The 18,868-nt window shown below is 40.0% G+C and overlaps 1 protein-coding gene and 1 long non-coding RNA gene across 11 annotated transcripts in view; one reads left to right on the plus strand and one right to left on the minus strand.

Moving 5' to 3' along the window:
- The window catches only part of LOC135512768 (CUGBP Elav-like family member 5), a 304,887-nt gene extending 286,718 nt beyond the window's left edge, over window positions 1-18,169 (minus strand). For 6 of the 10 annotated variants that reach the window (XM_064935129.1, XM_064935128.1, XM_064935125.1 and 3 more), the window contains exon 1: window positions 17,711-18,168. In XM_064935129.1, the coding sequence (XP_064791201.1) occupies window positions 17,711-18,068 (358 nt within the window). In that variant the 5' untranslated portion in view covers window positions 18,069-18,168. Of the gene's footprint in view, window positions 1-17,710 lie in introns of all 10 variants that reach the window. The other 4 variants (XM_064935127.1, XM_064935124.1, XM_064935120.1 and 1 more) reach the window with 1 other exon arrangement.
- On the plus strand, window positions 9,281-11,929 carry LOC135512774 (uncharacterized). Its single transcript, XR_010451456.1, has 4 exons — window positions 9,281-9,369; window positions 10,327-10,683; window positions 10,828-10,925; window positions 11,290-11,929. It is a non-coding gene; the product is annotated as an uncharacterized LOC135512774 (long non-coding RNA).
- Window positions 18,170-18,868: the final 699 nt, after the last annotated feature.

Genomic DNA, 18,868 nt, shown 5'->3' on the forward strand with positions numbered 1-18,868 from the left:
AAACGTGATTTACCTGTGTTTTATATATATTTCCACACTATGAGGTTGGAATAATACTGTACAATCGTGAACATTATGATAATGCCGGTTTCGTGTAAGAGCCCTTCGAAAAGGCCGCCTGAAATGTCAACCTGTTTTGTGGGAGGGAGCTTTGGCCTTCCATGGTGACATACATGGAGTAAATTAGTTAATGGACCAATAAGAAAGAGAGTTCCCAACCTCTCTGCTAATAACAGCACATTTTCAGTTTTCCCCTCCCACCTCAACCACTCCCAGACATTCTTGGTTGAAATTCTTGGTTGAGAAATTGCTCTTTGCTAAGAAGTTAGTTTATTTATATTTTTTTAATTAAAATGGTTGTTATTTAAATCACAGTAAGGTACTTCATTTGTATCTAGAAATGATTTGATATTGAGATAAAATTGTCTGCATTGGACCTTTAAAAGAAAAGAGAGCATTACTTACAGAACCATCGCCATTCTCACAACCTTTATCTCTCCTCTCCTCCTTTCTCCTCTCCCCTCTTTCTACGGTACACTCTGCTCTGCAGGAGATGGCACTCCTTTAAGCTCAGCACCATACAAAATAGATAGGCCTCTATCCTCCTACTTAGCCCAGTGGAGCATGGGTGAGAAGGTGCTGTACTTTTACCACCCTACCATCTACACCTTTTAAAGAGAGAAGTCGGCAGACTAAAACATTTTGAACTGTCTCCCTAGTTCTTACTGCATGTATTTTAGTGACCTAAATCATTTTAACTTTGAAGCGGGAAAAATACTTTGGAAATGTATTTTCATCTTACTTTGCTGTCATGCTTAGCAAAACAAAACAAACAATAAAGCATTGATTAATTCAAAGCCCCTCTAGCAAGGTCTCGCTTGAAATAGAGTTTTTAATATAAAGGGATTTCCTGGTTAAATAAAGGTAAATAAATAAGAGAAATGCATTATTCATTTAACTTACTGACAAACTATTCAAGTTGCACAGCATACTATAAAAGTAACATGCATGAAAATAGGACAATTTATGACAAACATTACACCTCTTTCAAAACATTTGCATGAAGGCTACCTCAAAATCAGCAAAGTCATTGTCAAAAACATTCTGTGAAGTTAAAACATGGATCCAAAGTCGAATGTGTTACTTATGAAGCATAATCAATAGCTTTCTTCATCACTCTGTGGCACTGTGACCAAAACCTTGATTTGACATCACATCTCCAAATCAAATCAACTGTGAATAGGGGGTGTAAAACAAAACCAAACAGGAAAGGTCACCCAACCCAAGACTCAATGGCGCAAACATCCTTGATGATGACCTCCAGTCCAGACAACAGCTGATAAAACCACAACTGTGAAATCACCCACAACCAAGGTTAATGGAAACCAATTCATTTCATATGCATGTTAGCTGTGGCTACAAGGGCTACCAGGCAACTTCTCAAAAGACAGTCCATGTTATCCCACAGACGTGCCCATGTCTCTGCTGTAGGCACCCTCTGAAAGCAGCAAGCACGTTGATAAAAAGGTCACTGAATAACAGCCTTCAAAGATGCCAGGAATGTCCCCACCCTCCCACTCACTCTGCCACTGGTAAGTGCGTGCCCAACGGACACGGGCCTACAGCAGAGACAACGACCTACAGGACTACAGCTCATCCTGAAGTCAAGGCCCACAGCTTGTCCTGTCAGAGCCAGTTGAACTGCTACATCTTTTACGAGGAAACCCTGTTGCTTATTACAATATCTACAGACATGGGAGGGTTGTGAACGGAGCTCGGGTATTGTATTAGTCTGGTGACCTTCACTCGGTGCCCAGATTCACGTCAACATGGTTTTTGCTTATAAATCATTGGATCAAAAAGGGGTGTTTCAATTCAATTGGGCTTTGGATTTTAGTCCAGATATAGGTGAGGTGAGACCAAACCTCAATATGAACAGGTTGTTTTAGTTTTTTTGGTTTTATTTTTTTCTCTTCATTTGGCTTAAAGCCCATTCTAACCATGATGACTGCATATGCATCGAATTGCGATGGCTCCCGTCTCCTGTGGAATTAATGTTCTGTAATGTTGTCAATATAACTTCAAACCTTTCCACCTGTGCAAGATCTAAAATCTGTCAAAAGCCAATCAATAGGATGTCTGTATGGCTGTGTGTACCATCCCAGCAAACCAAAATTGGTTCTGGGAAAGTTCCCAGAACATTCTTAGGTTACGGCAAATGTTCTCGTAACACAAAAACTGTCCAGCCGTGCTGATGATTATACAATGTTTGTTTAAAACATTTGCCTTATGTTGCAAGAACATTCCTAGAACTAATGTAATCTGTTCTTTAAAGATTCCCTGAATGCTACATTAGGTTAGTGGAAAGGTCTGGTGAGAAAATTGTGGGAACAATCACAAAAGATATGTTCGCAAAACACAAAAACTGTCCTGTTTCAAATCAAAATGTATTGTTCACATACTCCGAATACCACAGGTGGAGACTTTACAGTGAAATACTTACTTACGAGCCCGTTCCCAACAATACAGAGTTCAAAAGTAAGACAAATATTTGCTGAATAAAAAAGGAGATACTAACACAATAATAACAACAACGAGGCTATACACAAGGAGTACCAGTACCGAGTCAATGTGCAGGTGTACGAGGTAGCTGAGGTAATTGAGGTAATACAGTATGTACATGTGGGTAGAGATAAAAGTGACTAGGCCATCAGGATATATAATAAACAGAGTAACAGCAGCGTATGTAAACAGTCTGAAAGTGTGTGTGTGTGTGTGTGTGTGTGTGTGTGTGTGTGTGTGTGTGTGTGTGTGTGTGTGTGTGTGTGTGTGTGTGTGTGTGTGTGTGTGTGTGTGTGTGTGTGTGTGTGTGTGTGTGTGTGTGTGGCGTCAACATGCATGTGTGTGTGGTGTGTGTGTGTTGGAGTGTCAGTGTAGTATGTGCCAGTGAGTGGGTAGAGATAAGTGAGTGTGCATAGAGCCAGTGCAAGAGTCAGTGCCAACAAATGACGATAAAGAAATCAATAATAAAGGGGTCATTGTAACTGTTCAGCTGTCTAACAGCTTGGGGGTAGACGCTGTTCAGGAGCCTTTTGGTACCAGACTTGGCGCTCCGGTACCGCTTGCCGTGCGGTAGCAGAGAACAGTCTATGACTTGGGAGGCTGGAGTCTTTCGGGGCTTTCCTCTGACACCACCTGGTATAGAGGTCCTGGACGTATATCAAGCAGCTAGTCAAGATGATCTCAATGGTGCAGCTGTAGAACCTTTTGAGGATCTGAGAGCCCATGCCAAATCTTTTCAGCCTCCTGAGGGGGAAGAGGCTTTGTCGTGCCCTCTTCACAACTGTGTTGGTTTGTTTGGACCATGACAGGTCCTTAGTGATGTGGACACCGAGGAACTTGAAGCTCTCGACCCAGTCCACTACAGTCCTGTCGATGTAAATCGGGGCGTGTTCAGTCCTCCATTTCCTGTAGTCCACAATAAGCTCCTTTGCCTTGCCCATGTTGAGAGAGAGGTTGTCCTAGCACAACACTGCCAGGTCTCTGAACTCTTCCCTATCGTTGTGTCTTTGACAAACCTAATGATGGTGTTGGAGTCGTGCGAGCCCACGCAGTTGTGGGTGAACAAGGCATACAGGAGGGACTGAGCATACACCACTGAGGAGCCCCCGTGTGGGGGTCAGCGTGGAGGATGTGTTGTTGACTCCCCTCACCAGCAGGGGCAGTCCCGGCAGGAAGCCCAGGATCCAGTTGCAGAGGGAGGTGTTTGGTCCCAGGGTCTGTGGATTCGTGATGAGCTTTTTAAAAATGCGTTTTACCTTAATTTAACAAGGCAAGTCAGTTAAGAACAAATTCTTATTTTCAATGATGGCATAGGAACAGTGGGTTAACTGTCTGTTAAGGGGGAGAATGACAGATTTGTACCTTGTCAGCTCAGGGATTTGAACTTGCAACCTTTTGGTTACTAGTCCAACACTATAACCATTAGGCTACCGTGCCGCCCATGCCTAGAGGGCACTATGGTGTTGAACTGAGCTGTTGTCAATGAATAGCATTGGTGGGAAAAGGCAGTGTAGTGTGCAACAGAGATTGCGTCATCTGTGGATCTGTTGGGCGGTATGTGAATTGGAGTGGGTCCACGGTTTCTGGGATGATGGTGTTGATGTGAGCCATGACCAGCCTTCCAAAGAATGTCATGGATACAGATGTGAGTTCTACGGGCCGGTCGTCATTTACACAGGTTACCTTGGCATTCTTGGGCACAAGGACTATGGTGGTTTGCTTAAAACATGTAGGTATTACAGACTGGGTCAGGGAGAGGTTAAAACATGTCAGTGAGGAGACTTGCCAGGTGGTCAGTGCATGCTCTGAGTACGTGTCGTGGTTATCCTTCGAACCCTGCGGCCTTGTGAATGTTATTAACCTGTTTTAAGTTCTTACTCGCATCGGCTACGGAGAGGGTGATCATACAGTCGTCCAGAACAGCTGGTGTGCTCACAAAATGTTTCAGTGTTGCTTGCCTCGAAGTGAGCATAGAATGTTTTTTGCTCGTCTGGTAAGCTCGCGTCACTGGGCAGCTCTTGGCAGAGGTTTCCCTTTGTAGTCTGTGATAGTTTGCAAGCCCTGTCAAATCCGACGAGCATCAGAGCCGGTGTAATAGGAGGCGTCAGAGGCGGTGTTGTGCGGATTATTCTACAACGTTTCTTTTAGGGTGAAAAATCATTCACCTGATGAACATTCCTAGAACACATTTAATCTGTTCTTTAAAGGTTTCCAGGATGTTTCATTCGGTTGTGGGAACAGTCTGTTTGGAACATTGTGAAGAAATCACAAAAGACATGTTCCCAAAACACGAAAAGTGTCCAGTTGTGTGGATGATTCTACAATGTTTCTTTAAGGGTGCAAAAAAACATTCACCTGGTGTTACAAAAACGTTCCCAGAACACATTTAGTCTGTTCTTTAAAGGTTCCCAGAATGTTAGGTTGTGGGGATATGACAAGAGATAGGTCCCCAAAACACTAAAACTGTCCAGTTGTGCTGACATTCAGATAATGTTAGTATCACAAAACATTCCTTTGATGTTGCAAGAATGTTGACAGAACAGCCTTTCTGAGTTCTTTAAAGGTTCCCAGAACATTTAATTAGGTTGTGGCAACAGTGTGGGTACATTACAAGAGATAGGTTCACAAAACACAAAATATGCTCAGTTGTGATGACATTCATACAATGTTTAAGTTAGGTTGCACAGGATATTCCTATAATGTTGTAAGAATGTTGACAGAACACATTGTCTAAGTACTTTCAAGGTTCCCAGAAGATTTCATTAAGTTATGGGAGTTTTCTGGGATGTTGCACTAATATTCTTGTGTTATTCACATAGGTTGCACAGAACATTCCCACAATGTTCCACAATGTTCCACAATTTCAAAAATAAGTCAATTTTATGACATTCATAGCATATTTGTTATAGGTTTAACATAATATTCCATTGATGTTTACGCCAATATACATATTACCTTGTCTTGGAGATCCTCAGGACATTACAAGAACATTCAGAAAATGTCATATTAAAGTCTTAGCTAATATTTCCACAACATTCTCAGCATGCAAAATTGCAGCACCTTAATGCAGATTGGAATACATACCAATTAACTTTCTCTCCAGATTTAATGACAAGTAGCATTTGAATGTGATAGAGACAAATAGGATTTTATTTCAATTTGTAGCACATTTGAAGAGCATTTAAATCATACACACCCGACCATCATTTTTCCACTAAATATTCTGACAATATGCACATGTGGTGTTTGAACCTGCAATATTTGCTTGCCAAGCCAGGTCTTCTGTCCTCTGCACCACCAGAAAAGCTTCCTTGCTGCTTGTTTCTTCAGTATATAGCCGTGGCAGTATGGTCAATCAGGTATTCGATGCTTCCTTTTTGGCCTTCTTAGACATAACTAATCCAATGACATACTGGTAACTAGGTTATTCACAATCACTTCACCCATCCGCTTTACAGAGCCTTCAGAAAGTATTGATTTATTCCACATTTTGTTGTGTTAAAGCCTGAATTCAAAATGTATTGAATATTCTTTTTTTCCACCCATCTACACACAATACCTTATAATGACAAAGAGAAAAAACATGTTTTTAGACATTTTTGCAAATGTATTGAAAATGATATATAGAAATATCTCATTTACATAAGTATTCACACAGTATTGTGGAGTATCTACAATGTTGTTTATCCATCCTCAGTTCTCATATCACAAGCATTAAATTCTGTAACTGTTTTAAAATCACAATTGGCCTCGTGGTGAAATACTTTAGCAAATTCCTTCCTCTCCGGCAACTGTGGTCGAAGAACACCTGTATCTTTGTCGTGACTGGGTATATGATGCACTATCCAATCCAAAGCCTAAATAATAACTTCACCACGCTCAAAGAGGTGTTCATCGTCTACCAAATGGTGCCCTTCTTTGCGAGACACTGAAAAACATTGATGGTCTTTTTGGTTGAATCTTTGCTTGAAATTCACTCCTCGATTGAGGGACCTTACAGAGGTATGTGTGGGGTATAGAGGTGGGGTAGTCATATCACTAATCATGTAAACGACTATTATTTACCACGGAATGAGTCCGTGCAACTTATTATGCGATTTGTTAAGCACGTTGTTACTCCTGAACTTATTTAGGCTTGTCATAACAAAAGGGTAGAATACTTATTGACTCAAGATATTTCAGCTTTTAATGTTTTATTAATTTCTAAAATGTTCTACAAACTAAATTCCACATTATGGGGTATTTTGTGGGTAAATCAGTGACACAAAATCTAAATTGCATACATTATAAATTCAGGCTGTAACAAAAACATTTGGGGAACGTAAAGGGGTGTGAAATCTTTCTGAAGCCACTGTATATGCTGCGTACATCTGGACCCATATTTACAAGGTATCCAAGACTGAGTGCTGATCTAGGATTACATGAAAAATACAACAAGGGGGACCGTAATCAAGCGTCTCAAAGTAGGAATTATATTTTGGGTATGTTTTAAAAGTTTTGGGAACATACAGTGCCTTCAGAAAGTATTCACACGCATTGACATTTCCACGTTTGATTGTGTTACAGCCTGAATTTAAAATGGATTAAATTGATTTTTCCGTCACTGGCCTACACACAATACCCCATAATGTCAAAGTGGAATTACATGAATAAAAAATGAAAAAGCTCAAATGTCTTGAGTCAATAAGGATTCAACCCCTTTGTTATGGCAACATTTGCTTAACCACTCACATAATAAGTTGCATGGACTCACGGTGTGCAATAATAGTGTTTAACATGATTTTTGAATGACTACCTCATCTCTGTACCCCACACATTCAATTATCTGTAAGGTCCCTCAGTCAAGCCGTGAATTCCAAACAGATTCAACCACAAAGATCAGGGATGTTTTCCAATGCCTCGCAAAGAAGGGTGTCTATTGGTAGACTACAAAAGAAAAGCAGACATTGAATATCCTTTTGAGCATGGTGAAGTTATTAATTACACTTTGGATGTGGTATAAATACACCCAGTCACTACAATGATACGGGCATCTTAACTCAGTTGCCGGAGAGGAAGAAAACCGCTCAGGGATTTCACCATGAGGCCAATGGTGATTTTAAAACAGTTACAGAGTTTAATGTGATGAGAGAAAACTGAGGATGGATCAACAACATTGTAGATACTCTGCAACACTAACCTAAATGACAGAGTGAAAAGGAGGAGGAAAAATATTCCTAAACATGCATCATGTTTGCCATAAGGCACTAAAGTAAAACTGCCAAAAATGTGGCAAAGAAATGAACTTCATGTCCTGAATACAAAGCGTCATGTTTTAGGCAAGTACAACACATCACTGAGTACCACTCTTCATATCTTCAAGCATGGTGGTGGCTGCATCATGTTATTTGTTTGCTTGTCATCGGCAAGTATTATGTCTTTTTCGGGGGGGATAAAAAGAAACAGAATAGAGCTAAGCACAGGCAAAATCCTAGAAGAAAACCTTGTTCAGTCTGCTTTCCAACAGACACTGGGAGACAAATTCACTTTTCAGCAGGACAATAATCTAAAACACAAGGCGACAGAAGGTGACTTTGAATTTTCCTGAGTGGCCTAGCTACAGTTTTAACATAAATCGGCTTGAAAATCTATGGCAAGACTTGAAAATGTCTATCTAGCCAGTGATCAACAACCAACTTCACAGAGATTTAAGAATTTTTTAAAGAATAATGTGCAAATATTGTACAACCCATGTGTGAAAGCTCTTAGAGACTTTCCCAGAAAGACTCAAACCTGTAATTGCTGCCATGATTCAAACATGTATTGAATTAGGGGTGTGAACACTTGTGTAAATGAGATATTTCTGTATTTTATTTTCAATAAATTAGCAAACATTTCTAAAAACACGTTTTCTCTTTGTCATGATGGGGTATTGTGTGTGGATGTTTGATATTTATTTTAAATGTTTATATATCTTGAATTCAGGCTGTAACACAATAAAATGTGGAATAAGTCAAGGGTTATGAATTCTTTCTGAAGGCACTGTATCTCTTGTAATGTATCCACACTGTTCCCACAATCTGATAAAATGTTGTAGGAACATTAAAAGAACTCAGAAAGGCTGTTCGTCCAACATTCTTGAAAGGTCAAATTAATGTTTTTTTGCATCCTGATGAAAACATTATCTGAATGTCAGCACAAATACACAGTTTTATTGTCTTGGGAACCTATATCTCGTTATATCCCCACAATGTTCCCACAACCTAAAGAAACAGACCAAATGTATTCTGGGAATGTTCTTGTAAGATACTGTAGGTGAATGTTTTTTGCACCCTAAAAGCATAGGTTGGTAGTAACGCGCCACAATTAACGCGTAATTTGTACTTAAGTACATTTTTTGTAGGAACTCGTACTTTTCTAGTTACTCTCTGTGGGATGTACTTGTACTCTTACGCAAGTCATTTCTGAAGGAATTAACTTGCTTTTTACTCCGTTATATTTGACCAAATCACTTAAGTGACACAGATTTGCATTATTATATCGTCATTGTGAGATGAAAACCTTGTCACTTGTCACAAATGTTGTGATTACCTGTTTTTTTTACATTAATCGATACTATTGGTTCCCCTTTACGTCTGTAAGAACGTTTCACGACCCCTTGACCAATGAAATGTATTGAAAAAAATATGTCAAAGCACTTGAGTCCATTGGCTCTCAAAGCTTTCCGTCAAACCCTGTATCGCCACCATGGCTCTTGAAGTGAAGCACATATGTCTTTACTCCTAAGGAGAGTTTTGTTTGTGGGTTCTTATCCAAACCCGATCAGAGGTAAGTTTCACTTTAATTACCTTCTGACTTTGTAATATTATATATTTCTGGAGTAAGATAAGTATTAATCTGATATAACTCTGCTGTTGAAATTATGTTTTGAGGGTGAGTGCAAATGAAATGGCTAGGTAGCTAACTAGCTAGCTAGCTAGGTAGTTTGTTTTGACTAACCCAGAATCTGACAATGTTTGTAGCTTCCCATATGACCTTTGCTTGTTGGCTAAGTTTACTAGCCAACTTGTCATTGGCATAAAGAGACAGAACAGACTAATCAGATGTGTGTGGAAATAGCTAACTAGGTATCACATTAGGTTGCCACTAGATAAGCCGGCTAAACGTACATTAGCTATATCAACCGGTCAGCCCAGCACATAATCCTCCCACTCCATTGCAGTGTGTGTGTGTGTGTGTGTGTGTGTGTGTGTGTGTGTGTGTGTGTGTGTGTGTGTGTGTGTGTGTGTGTGTGTGTGTGTGTGTGTGTGTGTGTGTGTGTGTGTGTGTGTGTGTGTGTGTGCGTGTGCGTGCGTGCGTGTGTGCGTGCGTGCGTGTGTGTGTGTGTGTTCTGTTTTTTATGACAAGGCCTATAAGCACATACATGTATAGTGAAACAGTAGGTTTCTGTGCCATATACAGTGGGGCAAAAAAGTATTTAGTCAGCCACCAATTGTGCAAGTTCTCCCACTTAAAAAGGAGAGAGGCCTGTAATTCTCATCATAGGTACACTTCAACTATGACAGACAAAATGAGAAAAGAAAATCCAGGAAATCACACTGTATGATTTTTAATTCATTTATTTGTAAATTATGGTGGAAAATAAGTATTTGGTCAATAACAAAAGTTTATCTCAATACTTTTATATACCTTTTGTTGGCAATGACCGAGGTCAAACGTTTTCTGTAAGTCCTCACAAGGTTTTCACACACTGTTTCTGGTATTTTGGCCCATTCCTCCATGCAGATCTCCTCTAAAGCAGTGACGTTTTGGGGCTGTTGCTGGGCAACGTGGACTTTCATCTCCCTCCAAAGATTTTCTTTGGGCTTGAGAACTGGAGACTGGCTAGGCCACTCCAGGACATTGAAATGCTTCTTACGAAGCCACTCCTTCATTGCCCGGGCGGTGTGTTTGGGATCATTGTCATGCTGAAAGACCCAGCCACGTTTCATCTTCAATGCCCTTGCTGATGGAAGGAGGTTTTCACTCAAAATCTCACGATACATGGCCCCATTCATTCCTTTACACGGATCAGTCGTCCTGGTCCCTTTGCAGAAAAACAGCCCCAAAGCATGATGTTTCCACACCCATGCTTCACAGTAGGTATGGTGTTCTTTGGATGCAACTCAACATTCTTTGTCCTCCAAACACGACGAGTTGAGTTTTTACCAAAAAGTTATATTTTGGTTTCATCTGACCATATGACATTCTCCCCATCTTCTTCTGGATCATCCAAATGCTCTCTAGCAAACTTCAGACGGGCCTGGACATGTACTGGCTTAAGCAGGGGGACACGTCTGGCACTGCAGGATTTGAGTCCCTGGCGACGTAGTGTGTTACTGATGGTAAGATTATCAGTAGTCTTGTATGTCTTTCATTTCCTAATAATTGCTCCCACAGTTGATTTCTTCAAACCAAGCTGCGTACCTATTGCAGATTCAGTCTCCCCAGCCTGGTGTAGGTCTACAATTTTGTTTCTGCTAATTTGCAAATAAATTCATTAAAAATCCTACAATGTGATTTTCTGGATTTTTTCCCCCTCATTTTGTCTGTCATAGTTGAAGTGTACCTATGATGAAAATTACAGGCCTCTCATCTTTTTAAGTGGGAGAACTTGCACAATTGGTGGTTGACTAAATAATTGGTGGCTGACTAATACTTTTTCTAGCTAAAAATATATATATTTCTGTGTTTATTTTTTATTCATAGCTTGTAGCAGCACACCCGAGGGTGTTGAGAAGGAGAGGATCGGAAGAGAAGGAGGACGGAGGTTAAATTGTGCCTTGGCAGGAAAAATATGATTGAATTGACTATGGCAATTGATATCTGCACTGTTTGATTATTTATTACTTATACGATTATAACCTGAATACCTACCTTGATGTTTAATTCCATGCTGAAATGTGTCTGATTTGCATACTGGTAACATGATTGATAGTAACATTTCGATATTGATTGATGTTTGACAGATCCTCCTTGGTATTTCATTCCAAGTACAAAATTAAACATCACACTTGATGTAAATCTTTTTAGTATGCATTCACCATCACATGTACTTAATTAAATTGTGAAATGTATTTTCATTAACGCTGTTGAAATTGTGAAATTACTCCAAATTTTCGGGTACCGTTTATGAAACTGAGCCCATTGATAGATATTAAGTCAACTTTGAATAAGAACGTAAGAAACTGTACAACAGACCTGTGCTGCAGGACATCTGCAAGATAGTGCTGGCATGCTTAAATAATAAATCAATGTCAAATCAATTGCACTAAGCTGTTCTCACAATTTACCATAAGGTGTAAAATTACCAAACTATAACGTCTGTCATTAAATGAACACCAAGGTGCAGCGTGGTAGGCGTACATTTTCTTTCATTTTAAATTGTTCCACCAAAAACAAACAACTCAACAAACGTAAAGCTAGGAGTACAAACCATGCAACACACAAAGACAAGATCCCACAACAGAAGGTGGGTGAAAGGGCTGCCTAAGTATGATCCCCAATCAAAGACAACGATAGACAGCTGCCTCTGATTGGGAACCATACCCGGCCAACAAAGAAATATAAACAGATTTCCCAACCTAGTCAAACCCTGACCTACCAAATAGAGAATTTAAAGGATCCTCTAAGGTCAGGGCGTAACACAAACTAAATTTGTGACTAGTACTTAAAGTTATTTTCAGACCGGACACTTTTCAACTCTTGCTTGAGTAGTTTCTTAAAAGGGCTACTTTTACTTGAGTAAATTACAAGTAACAGTACTTTGACTTAAGTACAGATTTTCAGTACTCTACCCACCTCTGCCTAAAATAAATTTTGTATACTGTACTCATCTGCACAACTGGACAGTTTGTGTTTTGGGAACATATCTTTTGTGATGTCCCCGCAATGTTTCCACCAGACTGTTCCCTCAGCCTAATGAAACATTCTGGGAACCTTTAAAGAACAGACAAAATGTGTTCTGGGAACGTTATTGCAACATCGGGAAAACATTTTATGCAAACATTGTATAATCATCAGCACGATTGGACAGATTTTGTGTTTTGAGAAAATGTTCCGAAATATTCTTTTAATGTTTTTGGGATGCTATCATTTAGGCCTGGGCGATATACTGCGTACCAGGGTATTTCAAAAAGAAGACGGGGGCTGTGGGGTGCGTGCTACGCCACTGCTTATAAGTTAAGTATAACTATAGATAATCTAAGATGTGTCAAATAAATTATACTGAACAAAAATATAAACGTAAAAATTAAGAAAAACCCTGGTATGAGTAGGTGTGTCCAAACTTTGACTAGTACCAGGAAAAGCAGCCAACATATGTGGGAACTCCTTCAAGACTGTTGGAAAAGCATTCCAGGTGAAGCTGGTTGAAAGAATGCCAAGAGTGTACAAAGCTGTCATCAAGGCAAAGGGTGGCTACTTTCAAATATAAAATATATTTTGATTTATTTAACACTTTTTTTGGTTACTATACTATTCCATATGTGTTATTTCATAGTGTTTATGTCTTTACTATTATTCTACAATGTAGAAAATAGTAAAAATAAAGAAACCCTGGAATGGGGGTTATTTATATATATATATATATATATATATATATATATTATTTTTTATAGCGCCCCCTTGTGTGCACCCCTGGTAATATTGTATACCCTAGTATGGTACAGAAACGGTATGAACTTCTAGATACCGCCCAACCCTATTATCATCCTAATGTTAGGTTTTATCTAACAAGAACTTAATGGGAATCTTAGCTAATGTTCTGTGAATGTTCCCGGTTTGCTGGGATGGTACATACAACTCAGTTTATGGTATGTAAGTAAATTTGCTCCCATCTGTTTTCCCAGAGGGGATCCTGTCATACCGCGGTGCGGCGCTGTGATCCTTAGTTCTTTCCATATTAACAGCTTCAATATGGAGGAGCATCCCTTGAAATCAAATATGAGAGGTTTGGAAACTGGAGATTACTAGATTACTTTAGTCAACACTGGTACTGTTACATAAGTTCCTTGGGGATACTGGTCTTGTCTCTTTTTAATACCATTTGATTTGGTGGGTCTATGTGCTCTTACAGAAGCGTACAGCTTGAATCTGCCACTCTCCATCTCTCCCTTATTGCTGAGCTACTGCCCCAACTGTGGAGCCCATCCATCACAGAGGGGTAGAAAAAAATACAACGTGAATAAATATTTCATTAGATTATTCCTATGATTTAATGTGCTTCTGACTGGCTGGGGTCTACGGCAATATCTCTGGTCCATTTATAAATACATTAACACAATGATCCCCCAACACTAGCTTAATATTGATACTCGGCTGCAACGGAAGGCAGATGGGGGCACCCGTGTTTGTATTGCCTGTCCAGTGTGTTGAATCACTCCTGCCATCACCCATCCTCCTCCTCTCATCAAGTGTGTGTTTGTGTGTATGTGTTCCAGTCTTCACAGCTATTCATTACCAATTCTTTAATTGCTGGTCGAGGAAATTATTTTACAACCCCCCCCCCCCCTGCTAAAATGGTCACCCCTATGCAACAATAACTCTCTTACAATCCACAGAAAAACACATTCAAAAATGGCTTTGAGGGATTTTCATGTGCGAGTCTGCCAATCATAAAGCTGTCAGCATACGTAAACCAAGAAAAATACAATTGCAACCTTCATGTAGCCTTCGCACAGAGAAAAACAACACATATAAATCTGAAAGCCTGTTGTGTGAGTGGAGCCTAATTAAGACCAACGGGAGAAGTTTTCACTGAGTGATAAATCCAACATCAGGAAATACCAATTGGGCGACAATAATTGGCAGGCCATCGACAGTGCAGGCAGAATTAATCATTTGAAGAGGGAGACTAGACTGCATTTTTAATTGGCAAAGGCAGCCACTGTTTAGGGAGACGAGCAGCTGATCACCCAAGAGGCTGAAGCTTCAGACAATGCACATTTGCTAATCCTCTCGAGTCAAGTTATTATGGCCACACATTATTATCATGCTTTACAAACTAATTCCTTGTTTTCCCTGATGGATTACCAGAAGAATCAGTCAAAGGCAGGGAAGGGAGGAGAACACAATAGACAATGTATATAATGACAATCAGAATTACTGAATATGACACAGAACAACAACTACTCAGTATATGTAAGGACCTTTTTGGTTCAAAGAACACAATTTTGCTCGGGAAAGTGTGTGCGTGTGTGTGTGTGTGTGTCTATAATTTTGAGGAATAATTCTACTATTAGATGACATTCATAATCCTTTTAGGTTTCTAAAGCATTGACAATAGAATAACCAGTGAAGTGCAGAGGAATAGTACTGGGATGATTTCTTACTGGAAATTGTGTGGACAGGATTACATTTCAAATACATTCATTCAACTAAATCCTGGCTATTTATATTCATGAATAGAAATTGACTTTGATATTAATATTTTGGGACTGACATCTGAAATTGTTTCCTTGAATCTGAGTACTAATCATATTTATTAATGTTTGGAGAACGCGCCATCTAATCTATCAAATGAGTTGTTGAGATAGGTAATTAAGCTTGATATAATTATCACATAAAGCAGAGATGGTGCTTGTCATGTTTGAGGCAGTATATGTTCACTAACAAGAGTAATCCTTGGTGTTATCTAACTTTAAAAAAAATCCAAAATAAAATCTATCAATTTACATGTATTAATTTAGGAAGCAATGTTTTACCTTTAGTAATATTTAGTCACGCGTTAGTTTAAGGTAAAATGCCTATGAGACTTCCTTACAATAAAATAACAAAATGTATAATGATAACAAGGGCATGTCAGCCCAAAAGCAAAAACCCACAGTACTGTGAATAAAAGCAAAAACAACTTGTTATTGAAAGCTCTTACGCAACATTTTCAAAAACGTGTTTTAATTTACAGTAGCTAAAGTTGAAGAAAAGTATGATATAAATGTTGACAAAATATCTAAACTGAAGATTAAGAGCCTGTACATTGTAAACTACAGACTAGCTGTTGACATTACAAGTTATGTCGATTCATCATTGAATCATCTTTCTGACACACTGAGAAATTGTGCTCATATCTTCCATACGCACACCACCATTCAGGGCCGACTTCAATTATCACACAACAATTTGTCGAGTACCAAGTACTGCAGTCATTATGCAATGCAGTACAATAACGGTTCACTCCTTACACACAACTAATGCCAGATATGGGATGTTGATAAATACTTTTATTATAAGCACAAGTGCACACACACATAGAGACGCTAGCTCACACACACACCACTCACATTGGAATGATGGCCATATTTAAGTGCGGACGTAGGGTCCTCTCAAACTATTGACCTCTGACTTTTGATCACCAACCACAGGTGAGACAGACATTAAGCAGAGCATGAGCTGAATGATTACTGGGTATTATTTCACCTCATTAACAGAAAGACATTGGAAGGGACATATTCTAGGAGTGGCTCTTCACTTATAGCAAATACTGTTGGACATAAGAAATTATAAATGTGATTACAATTTGACCAGCCTTAACTCACCTGTGGATAATGTAAAACATGGGTTTGGGTTGATTGTTGTACACCCATCTGACAAGGTAAAAATATGTCGTTCTGCCCCTGAGCAGGGCAGTTAACCCACTGTTCCCTGGGTGACGACGACGTGGATGTCGATTAAAGCAGCCCCCCGCACTTCTCACCTCTCTTGTTTTTTGATTAACATCACATAGACATGTATCTCCTAAACAGGGATATCTCTGACTGTCATTTTGGTCACAAAGCAAGCAATTCTGCCATATCCTTTCCTGCTTAAAGTGTTTGGGCCGTCAGGACCATAGACAGCTACGGGGCTTGATTCCCATTCATCTAAATGTCATTTATCACTATCAACTACCATGGTGCAAATTTGAATTTACCTGGATGGAATTACATCTTATTTTAGCCTTATTTGATAATGAATCACAATTGTTGTGGCATTGTGTTATTGATTTATTGTAGACACAACAATAGGCTAGCCTATTTAAAATATAGCATTATAATGAGTGGTTTTGAATCTTGGTGTCTGGCTGACAGTGGGGAAGTGTGCATTTTGGTTTTACTCTAAATCCATGGATGTAGGCTATTGATGTAGAAAGTAGGCTATTGATCTAGGCTAAGAATTAATTACACGTTGGACATATGATGACCAATAGATTTTTTATGGAAAACAGCTTAGTCTAAATTATCACTTGCCCATCAAAGTGTGAATATAATAATACCGTAACAGAATATTTCGTTTATTGGTGGCTACAGTTTCCATGAAGATGATGCCCTAACACTGACGATGATGAATAGTGCAACGTCTTTCACTATCACAGCCTAATAGACCACCACCATTGTAAAGTTAAATGGCGTCGACGACTTTCCCCGACTGCAATGGAAAATCTCGAATCTTAACATTCTCTTTTTGTTGGTGCGCGAATTTACATCCACTATCACGAACCCTACTTAGCTTCACACTAGCAGCATCACCACTGCTCGGGCGGTATCGAGGTCTGTCATCTTGTGACAGTCCTTCCGTCCATGTTTTGTAACATTTTGGCTCCGAAATGATTTGGTCGTGTTGGGATCGTAAAAGATGGGACGGGCTGGGGGGGATACTTTAAAAGGGCATCCCTTTTAAGCGCCTCTGGCCCAGTTCTGAGAGAGTTATGAAAATACAATTAAATTGAATACATTTCGTGAAATATTAGGCCCACATCGTTAGAAATCTGAAAACATTCAAATAATTAGGATAAGTATGCGTAAAAACAGTAGGCTATGAATCAGCGTGATACCAAAAGAACTATGAAATCTCCCTATGTGCATGCCCATTCATTGCCACGTTAGAATATTTGGGAACATGAGACCACGAGTATTTGTAACGACTATTAAATTGTATTTTATCATGCATATATGATGCATTCATTCTGACTACAATTCTGAACAATCATTTAGTGAGCTAAACGTTGAGTTGGTCAAACATGCATAAAACATTTGGTGCGTAATGCAAAAGACGCCACCCATGCGACAGACATTTGTACAAAATATTCTAATCATACAGCTGTATTAGGCCTCGCAATATGCCGTTTGCTTTGGGGAAGGGGGGCACACGTTACCTTTGTGCATGCCGGTGTATCGGTCCTTCAGAACAGTCAGTTCGTGGATTTTCCCAAACTGTTCAAACAGAGGTTTCAGGTCTTTTTCCTCTAGGTTCCGCGGTATCTGCCCGATAAACAGCTTTATGGCATCTTGGTCTTTCATGTTGCCGCTCTCCGGATGAATTGAAATGGATTCTGACCCGTTCATGGGTTTAGGAAATGTGATCTGAGAGTACTGGTGCTGGTGAGGGATAAGTAGTAGTGGTTGTTGGATCGGTGTTGCCCCAGGTCCAGTGAAAACCAGGCTGGTGTGAGCGGGATGGGGCTGCTGTGGTTGCTGCTGCCTTCTTGTTTCAGTCTGAGTGAATCTGGCCATTCTGAGCTGGGAGCAGACTGGATAATAATGACAACACACACAGAGAGAGAGAGAGAGAGCAAGCACTCAGCTGGAAACCAGGCTCACTTTCTATCCGAAACACAACAAACTCGCACACACATAGAAGAGAAGAGAGGGGGTTGATAGGGGCGATAACCCCCGAGCGAAAGCCATATTCACCGCTCTCGAGCGACACCCGCAGATGTCAGTATGGTAGTGAAGCATCGGAGTGCAAATTCTTTGCATTTTCCAACACTTGCCTATAGCGTGCAACTGCAGCGCGCAATTGGGGGCGTTCCTGCATGTGGGCATTCCTGAATCTACAGGAACGCCCCCGAGCATCCCATTGGTTCCTTCATGAACACCCTTCAAGCATCCCATCTGTTCCTGCATGAACATTTATTTTTATTTAACCAGGCAAGTCAGTTAAGAACAAATTCTTATTTTCAATGACAGCCTAGGAACAGTGGGATAACTCCCTGTTCAGGGGCAGAACGACAGATTTGTACCTTGTCAGCTCGGGGGGTTGAATTTGCATCCTTCCGGTTACTAGTCCAACACTCTAACCACTAGGCTATCCCCCTCTGAAGTATGCCATTGGTTCCTGCATTCTTGTGACACTTTTGAATGTGGGTCAAAGGGGAAATAAATGTATTATCTGAGTTTCTTCGACGCTGCATCCGGAGTCCTTCTTGCTAGATACACCAGTAGACAGTCCTCCACTACCTCCAGCCCTCATCATCATTTATAGAGCTGTGGGAAAACAGTCCCCAACAGGCGAGGTGAAGGACACTGTCAAC

Source organism: Oncorhynchus masou, chromosome 24, assembly GCF_036934945.1.
Source record: "Oncorhynchus masou masou isolate Uvic2021 chromosome 24, UVic_Omas_1.1, whole genome shotgun sequence".
In the NCBI taxonomy this organism is placed as follows: domain Eukaryota; kingdom Metazoa; phylum Chordata; class Actinopteri; order Salmoniformes; family Salmonidae; genus Oncorhynchus; species Oncorhynchus masou.